At 38.5% G+C, this 13,447-nt stretch overlaps 1 protein-coding gene across 1 annotated transcript in view; it reads right to left on the reverse strand.

The window, feature by feature from the left end:
• Positions 1–13,447, reverse strand: part of tex264a (testis expressed 264, ER-phagy receptor a) — a 67,375-nt gene that overhangs the window by 41,933 nt on the left and 11,995 nt on the right. The window contains exon 3 of the mRNA XM_077572784.1: positions 8,746–8,967. Within this exon, the coding sequence (XP_077428910.1) occupies positions 8,746–8,967 (222 nt within the window). The remainder of the gene's footprint in view (positions 1–8,745; positions 8,968–13,447) is intronic.

Below are 13,447 nucleotides of genomic sequence, written 5' to 3' on the forward strand. Positions count from 1 at the left end.
GTTGAAATTGACAGGGTGCGCTTGCTAGGATGTCTCATTTAAATGCTGTTATAATTATGTGAAGTCATTATTATTATTCACAGATTTTCACTATTGGCTGGCTTTCTCCGTATCTCAGCACTGTACAATAATGCTGTGAATAGCAAAAAAAAAAAAATCATAATCACTAATCATTAGATGACGCCCTCCCAAAATGTATTTTAGAATTGCCTCTAGTAATAATTTAAGCCGTTAATATACTACAAACTATGATCCAAAACAGTCAGTTGAGTCAATATTACCTTTAAAATAAATGGCTGACAGAATAATTGATTTTGGAAAAAATTAAATTTGTGAATCGTGTACCACAAATAGGGGTTTCCTGACATGAGTCATTCAACTTATACGTTTTTTTTTTAAAGATACGATCTCAATGCACCAGTGTAGTCATTTTAGTGGCCCAAAGAGCAAAGTGACATCTTAGTGATATGTGCACACCGTCCATCAATAATGGGAAGTAAACAGTGTTGTGATCGGACAAGTCTGCAAATAAACAGACGTTTCATTTTTTATGTATTCATTACATTTATCCATTAATCATCTGCCAGTTTATCATCTCAAGCTAAAGGATATCATTTCACTGTGTTATTATTTGTCATGTCTTTATGACAGCAACAGACTGATATAGCCATAATAATCATTTTGATTATTTCTCCCAAAAAAAGACGAGACCTATAATCACAATCAACACTATATGGCCCTCCTTCTAAAAGCAGTGGGAAGTAGCATGTGTAAAAAGGATAAACGCTACATAGTGAGAGCAGTAAATCTGCATAATTTACAAGGCAGCCATAAAACTGGGAAGCATAGCGAGCGTACGTCTGACAAGCAGTCATAAACAAGACCCCATCATGACGCTCATGTTGCTCTGCTCTCGTTGATGGCTTAGCCTGCTTGTTATCAAGTTATGGGCTTTCCTTTAAAAGTTGTCATCCTTCATAGTTTCACTTTAAAAAAAAAAAAAATCCACAATATTAATTATGTATTATCTAACCCTTTTCAAGGTTCATCAACCAATTCTGCATTCATCTCACTTCAGTCACATGTAATTAAACTCAGCATGAGTATAATCAAACTGCGTGAAAATAATACAAATATTTTTAAAAAGAAGAGAAACGTCAGTGTTAAGGCTCAGTAAGCCACATTAGAATATTGCCAAAAATGCAAATGGAGCCCTCTGCGATATGCATCCTTTCCTTGGCTGTGGGTGTGGAAGTGCCTGAGGACGAGTGCATGACAGCGTCGCTACATTACGTAAGCGCAATATCTCATGTGCGCATCGGATGGAAAACAAACTCACAAACACAAAAGCCTCTAAGCGCTACACTGTGAATCAAATCTGGAGGCGCCGCGGCTACATTCAAAATATATTACAGAAGATGTCACAAAGCAAGCCTTTCGACACATCTGCTCCTTTTTGTCCATAATCACGAGGTCAATGCAGAGGACAAATCTGGCATCCAGCTAACATTTGCTCACCCACGGTGGAAAGGAAGTGTGGACTTTTCATTCTAGACTGGCTTGGAGAAGACGAACAGCGTTGGATTGATTGTGCGCTGAAAGACAACTTGAGGCTTGAGCTGGAGGTCAAGGCTAAACGGAGATCAAGGTTTTGCCAGAAACTATTTGCAAAGATCCCTTTGATTAAGGGGACTTTAGTAGCTGACGTGCGGCAAGGTAAAAGTTGATTGATAAAGAGGGTGTGCCTGGGAAGAAGGATGCTGGCTCGGTGTAAGAACGTCATTATTAAGATTAAAGCAAAAACTCCAAGATAAAGAAAAAAAAGCATCCACATCAATGACAATAAAAATACATCTTTGTCCACTTTAACATGCATTTTGCAGGCTGTCAAGCACAATGCCAAAGCAGCAGATGGCACTATAATCACTAAACAAAAGACCTTTTCAGACAATTAGAAGTATTGCGCTGCCTTTTTCTCGAAAAAATAAAATAAAATGAATAAAATTATTTAAAAAAAGAAGTATTGCGCTACCAATTATTAGTAGTCAAGGAGACCGATAATGGATATTTGGAGCACATATTCAAAGATCAGTAAAAGGGGAAAAAAATATTAGCGTAAACATTTTAAAAAATTCAAATTCCAACATTCAACTTTGTTAAAATGTCTCAAACCATATGTTTATTGAACACATTTTTAGATTTGCAAAATGTTCAAGGATTTTCTTTCTTTCTAAATCTTACACAATAGACATCTTTGTTTTAAAATTCTAACAAAAAGTTCAGGGAGCTCCCACGGTTATGTTAAAAAAGTTAAATGAAAACTTAAACGTGTAAATCATAGTGCCCTTTAGTTTTCTACAGTAAATAAATACATTTCCAAAATGTCAAAATGACTGAAATGTTAAATATTCATGTATCTTTGTTGTATTTTCAAACAAAAACAAAAGTTGGGTCAGCAGCATCTCCTATAAAGTTAACTGAAATATTAGTTTCCTGAGGTTGACCACAATTGTATATGAATCTATTATCGGCCATCAGATTTTTAATTAAAAATGGCCGTACCCATATTCGCCAAAATGCCAAATATCGGTGCCGAAAAGAGATTAAAAAATATTAAAAACAAAAACTTAATACCCTGCCAGAACTTTTCTATTCATCAAAACAAACTTTTAATAACCGATGCCCAAAAATGTTTACATAGGTCAACAATTGTAGGATATTTTTAAAATTGTTTCTTTATTATAATATTTTATTTGAATTATTTCTGCCAGTCATAAGTAGCCAATGGTAGAAGAGTAAATTTGAGAATTAAGAAAAATATTTAATAGATTTAGATTTATGACCCCAACCTTAATCAATACTGACATCTAAACATGACTTCCGAACATTCAAGGAGCGATTCTCCATTCCATTTGAAAATACTAAAATAATAATAATAATATTAATAATAATACAAGGGGAAGTCAACCTTCAACAATTCTTAACAATAATATGTTATATGTGACCTCACTAGTCTAAACATGACATTGTGATTAATATTACATTTCCAAAATCCAGCCATTTTTATCCATCTCAGGGGGCGGCCATTTTGCCACTTACCGTCGACTGAAGATGACCACACAGTTACTCTGGGCTCAGGCAACAACCAATCACAGCTCACCTGTTTTCTGAAAATGAGCTGTGATTGGTTGTAACCTGAGACCTGAGCAACATGTGATGTCATTTTCACTTGACAGCAAGTGGCAAAAAGGCCGCCTTCTGATTTTGATAAAAAACTGCTGGATTTTGCTGCTTAACTCAAATTCCACTAACGTAATATTAACCAGAATACTGTATTTAGACTAGTGGGCTGCTTAGTCAAGAAAAATTTGTCTTCCCCTTGAATTGATTTTTTTTGTCCAGTACTCACACTAGTCAAGCAGTCCAAACCTTGTGTGGCAAGTGTACTTGGGCATGGTAGTGAGTGTCCTTTAGTGGCCTCTGCCACTTTAAATGGCACAAGTTGTTTCAAGTGAGGCCAAAGCTTCTAATAGGCTGTGAACTTCTGTTTAAAGGCCAAAGTACTTTCAGACTTAGCTGGATCTAATCAGCAGAAATCACGTCAATAAACATCAAGTAATGGCACGCACAAACAGGAATTAGCCTGTGTGTGTGTGCACGTGTGTGTAGGTTCCACAGTGGGCGATGACCACCCTGTGGATGCACAAAGGTTCTCCTGTCCAACTTGTTGACTTTTTAACACTTCCGCCACCTCACTCGCCCTCAGCGTGCCGTCTTCCACATGAACTGAAATTGGCCATTTTTAGTCCGACCATCTCTTCAACAAAAGGAATCATTTGGAAGAAGTTTTACGCACAATCATATGCAAAATATAGAATGTCGTTTGACATCAAAATGTAAATGAATCCAAGATGGCTTAATGAGTTGATGGGTTGCTATTACAATAGACATCTTATTTGCATATCAATGGGCTCTACGGGCAAGGAAAATAGGAGTATATTATGGAGTGGAAATTATAGTGAGGGAGGAATTTTAAAGAGAGGAAAACACCTATGCAGATTTGTTTGGAGGACGCACGGCTGCACAGCGTGTGATGATGTCCTACTGGATGAGATTCACACAACCATCACAAACACTTGCACTTGCAATCAATCAAGGTCCAAGAGGAGACTGCTCATAAAGCAACCCGGGATAACAAGATGATGTTCTGCAGGATAGTGAGGAGAGTCTAAAAGCTGAATATGAGCTAAGTTGTCCCCCTTACATTGCTAAATGCGGTAACGGAAATATTCATAACTTCTGTATCTCAGTGTGTTTTTCTAGGATTACTAAAAAGAAAGCTGAATATGAAATGGGCCGAGAATGCAATAATTGAATTACATGCTGGGAGGAGATGAGTAAAAAAATGTGAGGAAAGTGTCATCTGCATCACAGAAGTCTAAATATAGCCTCCTGCATCCACCGCATGGTGGTTCCTCCGCAGACAAGACAAAAGGTATATTCACGCTCAACTAATCATTTGCGGGTCTTGAGTTGCCACTCGAGTCCCCCCCAAAAAATTTTATCACATTGAGATGATTCTTCCAAAAAGACCCTTAAGAATCAAGGACAGTGTGTTAGTAATAACAACAGAACGGCGGAAACAATGTTCTGTGGAACGGTAGCATTAATAATAAAGGAGACGGTGCTTGTTCTCACTACAGGCTGCATCTCAAACCACACACATTGGTGTGTGCTCCTTAAAAATTTCACCAAGCGTACAAGCAACATCAGTCATGATCCTGTTGACTCTCATTTCACCCTGTGTGTTTAAGGATTGGGTTATACTGCACGAGCCCACACGGGCAGGGGTGAGCAGGGCGTGGCTATTGGGATGATTGGGAGGGTTGGTGGGCGCTCTGAGCCTGCCTGTGAGACATTAAAGATGTAAGGAGGCTGAAGAGGATGAAAGCAGGTGAAATCCTGCCACGCCTTCCCCCGCCTCCGTCTCTTTTTGGGCTTGCTCGGTGGCTGACGAAAGAGCAGGGAAGGTCAGCTTTGAATGGTGCAAAGGAGTATAACATTTGGGGTCATCACGTCTTCATATGGAAGCGTCAACGCTGATCTTCAAAGATGTTGCCAACTAAGAAGCAGCAGAATGCACCTTGAACGCACCATGTATGGAAATGAAACTGTACAGTGAACCATTGTTCATTGAGCGGGATACGTTCCAGAATCACACGCTACAGGTGAAAATCTATGATAGAGAAAGTGTACATCCGGTGCCACATTTCGAGGTATTGATTGGAAACCAGAGCCATATTGTAAAAGTTGATCGATAAGTGGTGTTGCCATTTTTGTGTCTAGTCTTGTATTTGCCAAAATATTTTGGCTGCTTAAGTTCAACTCTTTTACCGCCAAAAACGTTTATTGACGTTTACTAAAATCCAAATGAATGACGCCAAAAACGTTAATTAACGTTTACTAAAAAAAAAAAAAAAATTAAGTTGTTGCGCAGCGCTGCTTACTCAATGGGCTTGTGAAAAGAAAAACCTAATGTTTTTTTTTTTTTAATGCTGGAGCATACAGAAGCCTTTGATATAGCTTCTGACACGAAGAGGTCGCGTAAAGCAATTAGTTATTACAAAAAGCAGACAGCAGGTGGCAGCAGAGTATAAGAGATCAGCCAGGGCCATGTTGCAACAAGCTCTTTTTGCCAGTGTTTTCAACAGGCTTATGAATAATGATAAAACTTAGCTATATTCTTATGCTAATTGCTGCAAAACGGAAACAGATACAAATATACTTTTTTTTCCTGATGAAAGAAAAGACTAACCGTTCATTTGGTAGGTTCCATGTTTTTATAGCACTAGAACAGAATATTCTGTGAGCCTGGCAAAATCAGTCAAAATCCAGTAAGGGAACGAAAGGAGTTGCTTCAGTGAAAATGGCTTGGAGGGAATGAGTAAATTCATTAAAACACACGATAAAACAATAACTACTAGAAATATGTCAACACTGTATATCTGTAATTGTACTGCTCTGATACTTTGACACTGATACCACATTACCAGGCTAACCTCCCTGAGCATGCGGTGTTAACTTTGGCGATCAGAAAACAGTTCTTCAAAGAGTCGAATGTGTGTTTGCTTCAAACTGTTTATGGACACTCCCAGTTAAAGTCTTAAGAGAATCCTCTATCTTAATGCTTCCAATATCTAACAGTTGACTTCTTCTAGATATTAATTTATAAAAAAGCTTTGCCGAAATCCTTTAAACAGCATTTCATAGATCTTCAGCTGTATACTTAGTGAACAAAATGATGTGGAATCAGCATTGTCTATGTGTTGGTTTGACCATAATGCTTAGCATTAGAGATAATCTACAATAAAATAGGCTGGAGAAAGTGTGAGACTGGAGGGAAAAAAAGATCAGTATTGCAGTCAAACTGTGAAGCATTACAGGGGTCTGAATATCATCAGAGAATGTTTAATTGCTTTATAGTCTCATTCAGGCATTCGTTTGCATGATGACAATACTGTAATATGCATGCCAGGGAAATAGTGAGGTTGGATGTCAAACAAACAATAGTGCTGGCAAACATTTGGCCTACTAGCTGCCAGCTGGTTCGGCAATCTGCGGCTGGTGAGTCAAAATATTATTCTTCACTGACCAACTTGCTGCCCAATATAAATACCGTATTTTGTTTGTTTCTCCTCCCCTCACGTTAACCATTCTCTGTAATACTTTTTAGAGTGTGCTAGGCTTTCACATTGTTGCAACACTAAATGCTGTCAAGAGGAAAAGCACTTTTAATATCGCTTTGGAGGCCATGCGGACCACTCAGCACCAAACGGCTAACCAAATGAAGATGGATTCAATTAAAAATCCTTTTTTACTTTGCCAACTTCAGAAAATGAGAATGTTGCATGCGGTATTTAGTTGGCGCAGTGTGGCATGAATGTGCCAGAGCCAGTTGACGCTAGAGTAAGTAGATGTATACAAAACAACGTCACGAGTGTCTCCCTCCTTTCCAATTCCCTCGCACGCTGCTAAACCTACTCAATTAATCATACAGGCTGTATAGGCACGCATTTCTAGCACATCCGCATAGCACCCTCTAGACCGAGCCTGCATAAACCCTGCTCCATTATGCATGACGCTCGCTGGAGCTGCTATATGCATCAAGCACTTGACAGTCCGCAAGTCTTAACTGGATAGGGCGGGGTCGGGTGTGATTAGCCCATGGAGTGTACATGAACAGCGGCTCCTTAGTGACCTGTCACAGCACTCGGGTCAGCTGATGGACTGTGACATGCACTTGTGTTGAGTCGGACGAACATGAGCGTGTTGAAAAACAAAACAGACCCCAGATACAGTTGTGTATGTCTGCCAACTAGTGAATGGTGATATACAGTATTCAGTTGTGCTCGTAAGTTGACATACTGCTAGGGTATGTGAACCTATGAGCACAACTGTATCAATTTCAAGATATAGTCGCTGCTATGTGAAAAACACTTATGTCTGCATTCAGTTTCATCCCAAAAACATAAAATTGTAAAAAAGAAAAAGAAAAGACAAAAACGGGCATAAGTGTTTTTCACATAGCAGCGCCGATATGCTTTTAAAATTCAACAAACTAGTTAACATTTGAAGTTTCTATTTTTAAAAATTTGACGCCAATATTTTCCTTTTTAGTGAAAATGAATATCGCCTTGACGACTAACTAATAATCAGTATCGACCCTGAAAAAAAACATTTTGCTCTATGTTTAGTAGTCTTTCATTTTTAATGTAATAACATAAAAGACAACAATTGTTGTCACAGAGAAACGCACATATATAAAAAAAATTCTTAATTTTTACCTATTTGGGATGTCTGCATTCAGTTTCCTCCCAGAAACATAAAATGGTAAAAAAAAAAAAAAATGGACAAAAGTGTTTTTCACATAGCAGCGACGATATGTTTAACAAACATTACAACTTTTAAGATTTGCATTTTTTTTTTAAAATCTTAGTCAATAGACATCTTTGTTTTAAAATTATAATAAAACATTCAGGGACCTCCTAGAGTTGTTAGCATGTCTAAAATATTAAATTCTTACTTCTTAGTTTCAATTTGAAACAAAAGAGAATGTGTATAGAGTTCACAGGGTCAGCACTGGCAGCATCTCTTATAAAGTCAACTGAAAATTTTAATAAATAGTTATATTATCTGCCGTATAATTATTCAAAAACACATTTGAGTAAGTTAAGCATCAAAATTGGCAGTCATTTTGGTCTATTAAACTACCTTTGAAAAATGTATCTGTTAGCAGCTAACCGCTAACAAAACAGAATCCCTCGCCCTTTTTAGCATCTCATCTCTAACTTACCGCTAAATATCAAAGTGTCTCAGCCTTCTGACCTTGTGATTAGAATCAAGTCAGTAAATAATAGCTCAATTGCAGGATGTAGCGCTTCTAGCTCAGCCAGGCTGCAATCATGTCTTCGTTGGCGTGTGCGCGGACGTGTGGGTGGAAAAGCCTCAGGGCAGCTGAAAGGAAGCAGCTGGTGACCGCCAAAGAGACACGTGGCAGTCTATAGTGACTTAGCTAATGCAAATTGAAGACACTATTTTGGTTGGACAACCCCCCCCCCCCCCCCCATGTTATTCCTATTAAGATTATATAAATCCATAAACACATTTCAAAGAACAAATCAGAACAAGGCTTCTTATTCTTATTGCTTGTTGTCAATTCTAAACCGGTGTAATTGGTGTTAGTACCTTAATGTAGGATCTGAGCCGAGGGTAGACCCTGTAAGGTGCCAGGATGTAGGAGAGCGGGGTGGTGCTGGGGAAGCTGGTGGTCACGGCGTGGTTCACTTCCGGCAGAGAAAACATTTTGAAGCCAAACTTCTCATAAAGCTTCTGTAGGTCTTCGTCTGGCTTCTCGTCCCCCTCGGACAGAATGCTGCCTACGACGTAGCGGCACTTTTCTGCCGGCCTCTGAAAGACAGAAATGGAAGGGGGGAAGAAGATCAGGAAAGTTGAGGGTGGGTGTGTGTGTGTGTGGGTGGGGGTGGGGGGTTGTGCCGTAAGTCATTAGAATTGGTCGGGTTCTTGCTCTGACAAAGATCATCTTTGAAGATCAATTGAAAATTTAAATAAGCGTATACTGATTCATCCATTGATTTCTTGGATATGACATTCATAAAAAGTCCCAGATGAGGTGAAATGTGAGATGAAAAAGAATGTGCGATATCCCTTTATAAATGATGGATTTACTGGTTTGACCTTGGGATAATGGTAGTGTAATGGATCAGATAGCTGACTTTAGTCTAAACTGGCTGGGGATCAAATCTAAATGACCCATTATTCTCTCAACAGCACAAATGTCAAAGAAAATGGATGCTTTGGATGCTTTGCCCCCTTTCAGTACTTCAACCAACTTATGTCGGATATCCTTTACAATGACATTTAGGCTGTCTGAAAAAGTCTGATCTAACCGAAACTGTGTTCGATTCAATGAAAGCTGGCAGTCTACTTTACAGACGGTCAGCAGCACAAAGCTGAACTCTGTGGAGGTAAATATAGAAAGCTTTGACATTAACTTGTGGAGATGTTGTACGTTCACATCGGCTAAAGCGAGAGCAAGACCGGCGAGCTGACAGCTATGGAGAACATTGGACCCACAGACTACCAAGAGTTTATCTCAGCCTTACATGTCAGAGGCATTGTGAGATAAGACACACTAACAAACAATAACAATGCAGGTGAACAAGGGTCTGCAAAGAAATAAAGTACCTTGTAGCTGTGCACTGTCAAACGTTACAAAATACTCTGCTATGACAAATGTTCTTGTTCGGACAGAATCAGTTCAGCATGCTTTGAATCATGACTGGACAAGTGATGGAAATATGTCTATGGTCTATGTCTATATAAAAAAAATAATAATAATAAAAAAAAGAGCGCACATGTGAAATCGGTAAAATTACCGAATGAACAATACTGAGCTCTCCAGAAAAAATAAAAATAATAATAATAATAACAATTTCATTGTGCTTATTTTGAAGATTTTGACATTTTCACCTGAAGTGTACAATCAGGCTGAAAAGGCATTTAAAGCAATAAAAAGTTCATTTTGGCTCTCACACCTAAATTAAACGTTGTAGACTCAATTTTTTTGCTGTATTTAGTGTATTTTAGCATCCTGAAAAGAAAAAAAAAGGAAATATGTCTATGGGGTAGATGCTACGGACTTCCACGTTCCAAGATTCACCCCATAGTCTCAACTCGGACAACCGAGACAGACACGCTACACACTCGCACCCGTCGATGGGAACACGCAACCGAAGGGCGCAAAGGCGGAAGCGCAAGAACTGAGACGCGGCCCACACTTCGCAAACAGGAAATGGAAACAAAACTGATGTGTGAAAACCAGGAAGTCGGAAGTCCCGCCTCCTCCGTGGCATATAACCCATAGACAATAGAAAGTAGATTATAGCTTGAGCATGATGCAGTAATCAACAGTGTCTAAGACTATTATCATAATTATTATTATAAACTATTGTCTTCCTTTACGTTCCCTTCTTTACTTCCATTATATCACTCTCACAGTGTGCAAACAACTCTGCATGCAGATGTGACAGCAACAGAATGACAATCACAAAGCCGCTTGTCAGTCACATGAAGATGTGAGCGCATCACCCACACGCATCTGCTTGCTGTTTCAGCTTCCAAGCAAGCTTCTCGGTTAGGCGCTGTCTTTGTTTGAGCAGTCCTATATATTTTTGTTAACTCAAACAGTCACACTAGCCATGATCGCCAAACATCTATAAACTCCAACAACCAAAACTGTAGTAAAGTGTGAGTAATAATTTTTTTAATTAGAATTTCACATTTTAAATCCAGTAGATTAAACCTTATATATACACTGTATACCACAAACTATGATACTAAAACAGTTTCATATCACTACAAACTCATCTTACATCATTGCCTTTAAAATAAATATCTTATAGATCATTTGAAAATGCACATGCGCCAAAGACTCTCCATAGTATCCACTAACATCTCAGGCTAAACCTAACTAAACTGAATGGTAACCTAGCTATTAGTTTAGCCATCACGCTAATGCTAACATGCAAAACTCATGTTTTTTTTTTTATTGTAGTTTAACTCTACTCTAGTTATTAGGTATTAGCTTAGCAATTAACTTGTCATGCTAATCGTCAATGCTAAATTCCACATTGCCTGCAATTGTGATGACCTGGATCCATGCGAGCCTATTTTAGCTTAGCTTCCGCCATGTGGTTTTGTTTAGTGGGATTAATACTGTAAAAAAATAATATTCCTTAGTTATCTAATGTATGCTTATGAACTAAATGCAACGATAATCTAACTTTGTTTCAACGATGTTTTCAACCTGACTGTGACACCTCAAATTCAAATAAGAGGAAAAACAGGTGTCGTCTGAGTTTGACACCGACATTCTTGCAGCTGTTTGCTGTTTTCGAGTTAAAGCAAAAATGTGGCAAAACATCAAATACCTCGACACTTATTGTACACTCGACATTGTGATGCGAAAAGCCACGCAATTCACCAAAAATGTAGGGAAAAATGTGATTTGACAAACCTTTCAGGTTCCACTGAAAGGAAAAAAGCACTCAATTCAAGAGTGCACAGCATATTCTTTGATCAACTGAAACAGTAAAACTCTACAAGCAACACACCTTATTACTTGTAGAAATGTTGAAGTAAGTCATGAAGAAAGTTGAAAATGACATGGCGTGGAAAAACCAAGCCAAGCAGTAAATAAGAAGCTGTGGAGCAGCACCGAGCTTGCGCTATCATGAATTTAAGATCAACATCAACACTGACGGAGACGTGACTGAAATATTTAACCTTAACGTTAGCAAAATAACCTCTCCGGAAACATTTTGATGAAAAGAGAGACTTTAGAACATGCGAAATAAGTCATTTTGCATCCAAGTTTGCGAGGCAAAATGTTAATTAACCGCCTAATCAAAACACATTGAATAGCAAAACTGAGAAGCAAAATCAAAATCAAAAGGTCGAGACAAGATCTGAGATCGGTGCTACTTACGCCCAACAGCTAGCTAGCAACAAGCTAGCAACAAGCTTTGGCTGCGGCTGGTTGCGGAGAAACACGTTACAGAGTCGCTACAGTCAACGCCTCCGTGGCAGCGAATAAGCTACACTTCTGTCAAGTATCGTTCTCACAAAAGGATGACGAGGAAAGACGGACAAGCCATATGCTAATTGTTACGCTAACCTAAAACTGACATGGCTAGCACGTTTAAAACCACAATAATGTGCTTGAGTACTTTTCACAGACTTATGTCAGGAACTACGTTAAAGCGGAGAACATCCATAGAATGTTATTTTTCAGTTTTTACAATAGATTCCTGAGTTTTGTTTTTGACTTTTGAGGTCTGCACAATAATTGTTCTTATTTTGTTTTTTTGTAACCAATTTAGCTTGTCTTTACAAGAAAATGCCTTCAGCTGCTATAAACAATGTGACTTTAAGAAATGAAAACTATTGGTTATATAATGGAAAAAAACAATTCTTCATTCGTTATATAGTCATACTTGTATTGTTTAATAAAACCTTATATATAATAAAAAAAAAGTCACTCTGAAATGAAGTTATTGAGTGCTGCGCAAAGAAAATAATATATTGCGCCTTGCAGTATATCATATATTTATTATATATTATTATATTAAAAAAAAACAGTGCTGTTTCTTTTCAGACCAACATGCTGCTACTTGCCGCTCAATGACAGCACCCGTCTGTGGAGGGCTGGCGCTGAGGTGGGGGGGGGGCACACAGATGGGAGCAACCATCACTCATCCACAAGTGTCTGGCATCTCCACATAATTATCGCATCGAAAACGCTGCTCTTCGTATCTGTCTCATTTTCGCACCTTGTGAGATATGCGTTATGCTGCACTTTAGCGCACAGGAATTCAGCACTATTAAATATTTTGTACTAGATTCAATTCCACAATGCCTTCCAATGCCTGCATCTTATTGGCAATGGTAACAATAGATATTGGTTCCATCTGAGTCTACACTGTCACCTGGCAGAGAGCCACAGCAGCGTGTTCAACAGCTGCCTTCTGCAGCTTTTGACAGTGAATTATTCATTGAAGAAAGAGCGGCAGGACATCCTGGCTCTGTCAATAGCTGTGTCTGCACTGTCAGACTACATTACGACCGCCATGATATGTGTATTGTAAAGGACGTGCATGAACACATTAAAAACAGTACAGTAGTATTTGTTAGTTTAAATAAAATAATAACTGCATTCCTATGGGGAAGCGGAGGGTATTTACTTCCGTTAATTAGGACCCGCTATCACATTTGGATTTCAAAAGAGGATGGTAAAAAAAATTGAGTCACTCATTGAAGAATGATCTCAGCATATTGTTAATTCTGAGCTTGCCCGTTTTGACCTTAT

The sequence above is a fragment of the Vanacampus margaritifer genome, chromosome 8, assembly GCF_051991255.1.
Source record: "Vanacampus margaritifer isolate UIUO_Vmar chromosome 8, RoL_Vmar_1.0, whole genome shotgun sequence".
Classification (NCBI taxonomy): domain Eukaryota; kingdom Metazoa; phylum Chordata; class Actinopteri; order Syngnathiformes; family Syngnathidae; genus Vanacampus; species Vanacampus margaritifer.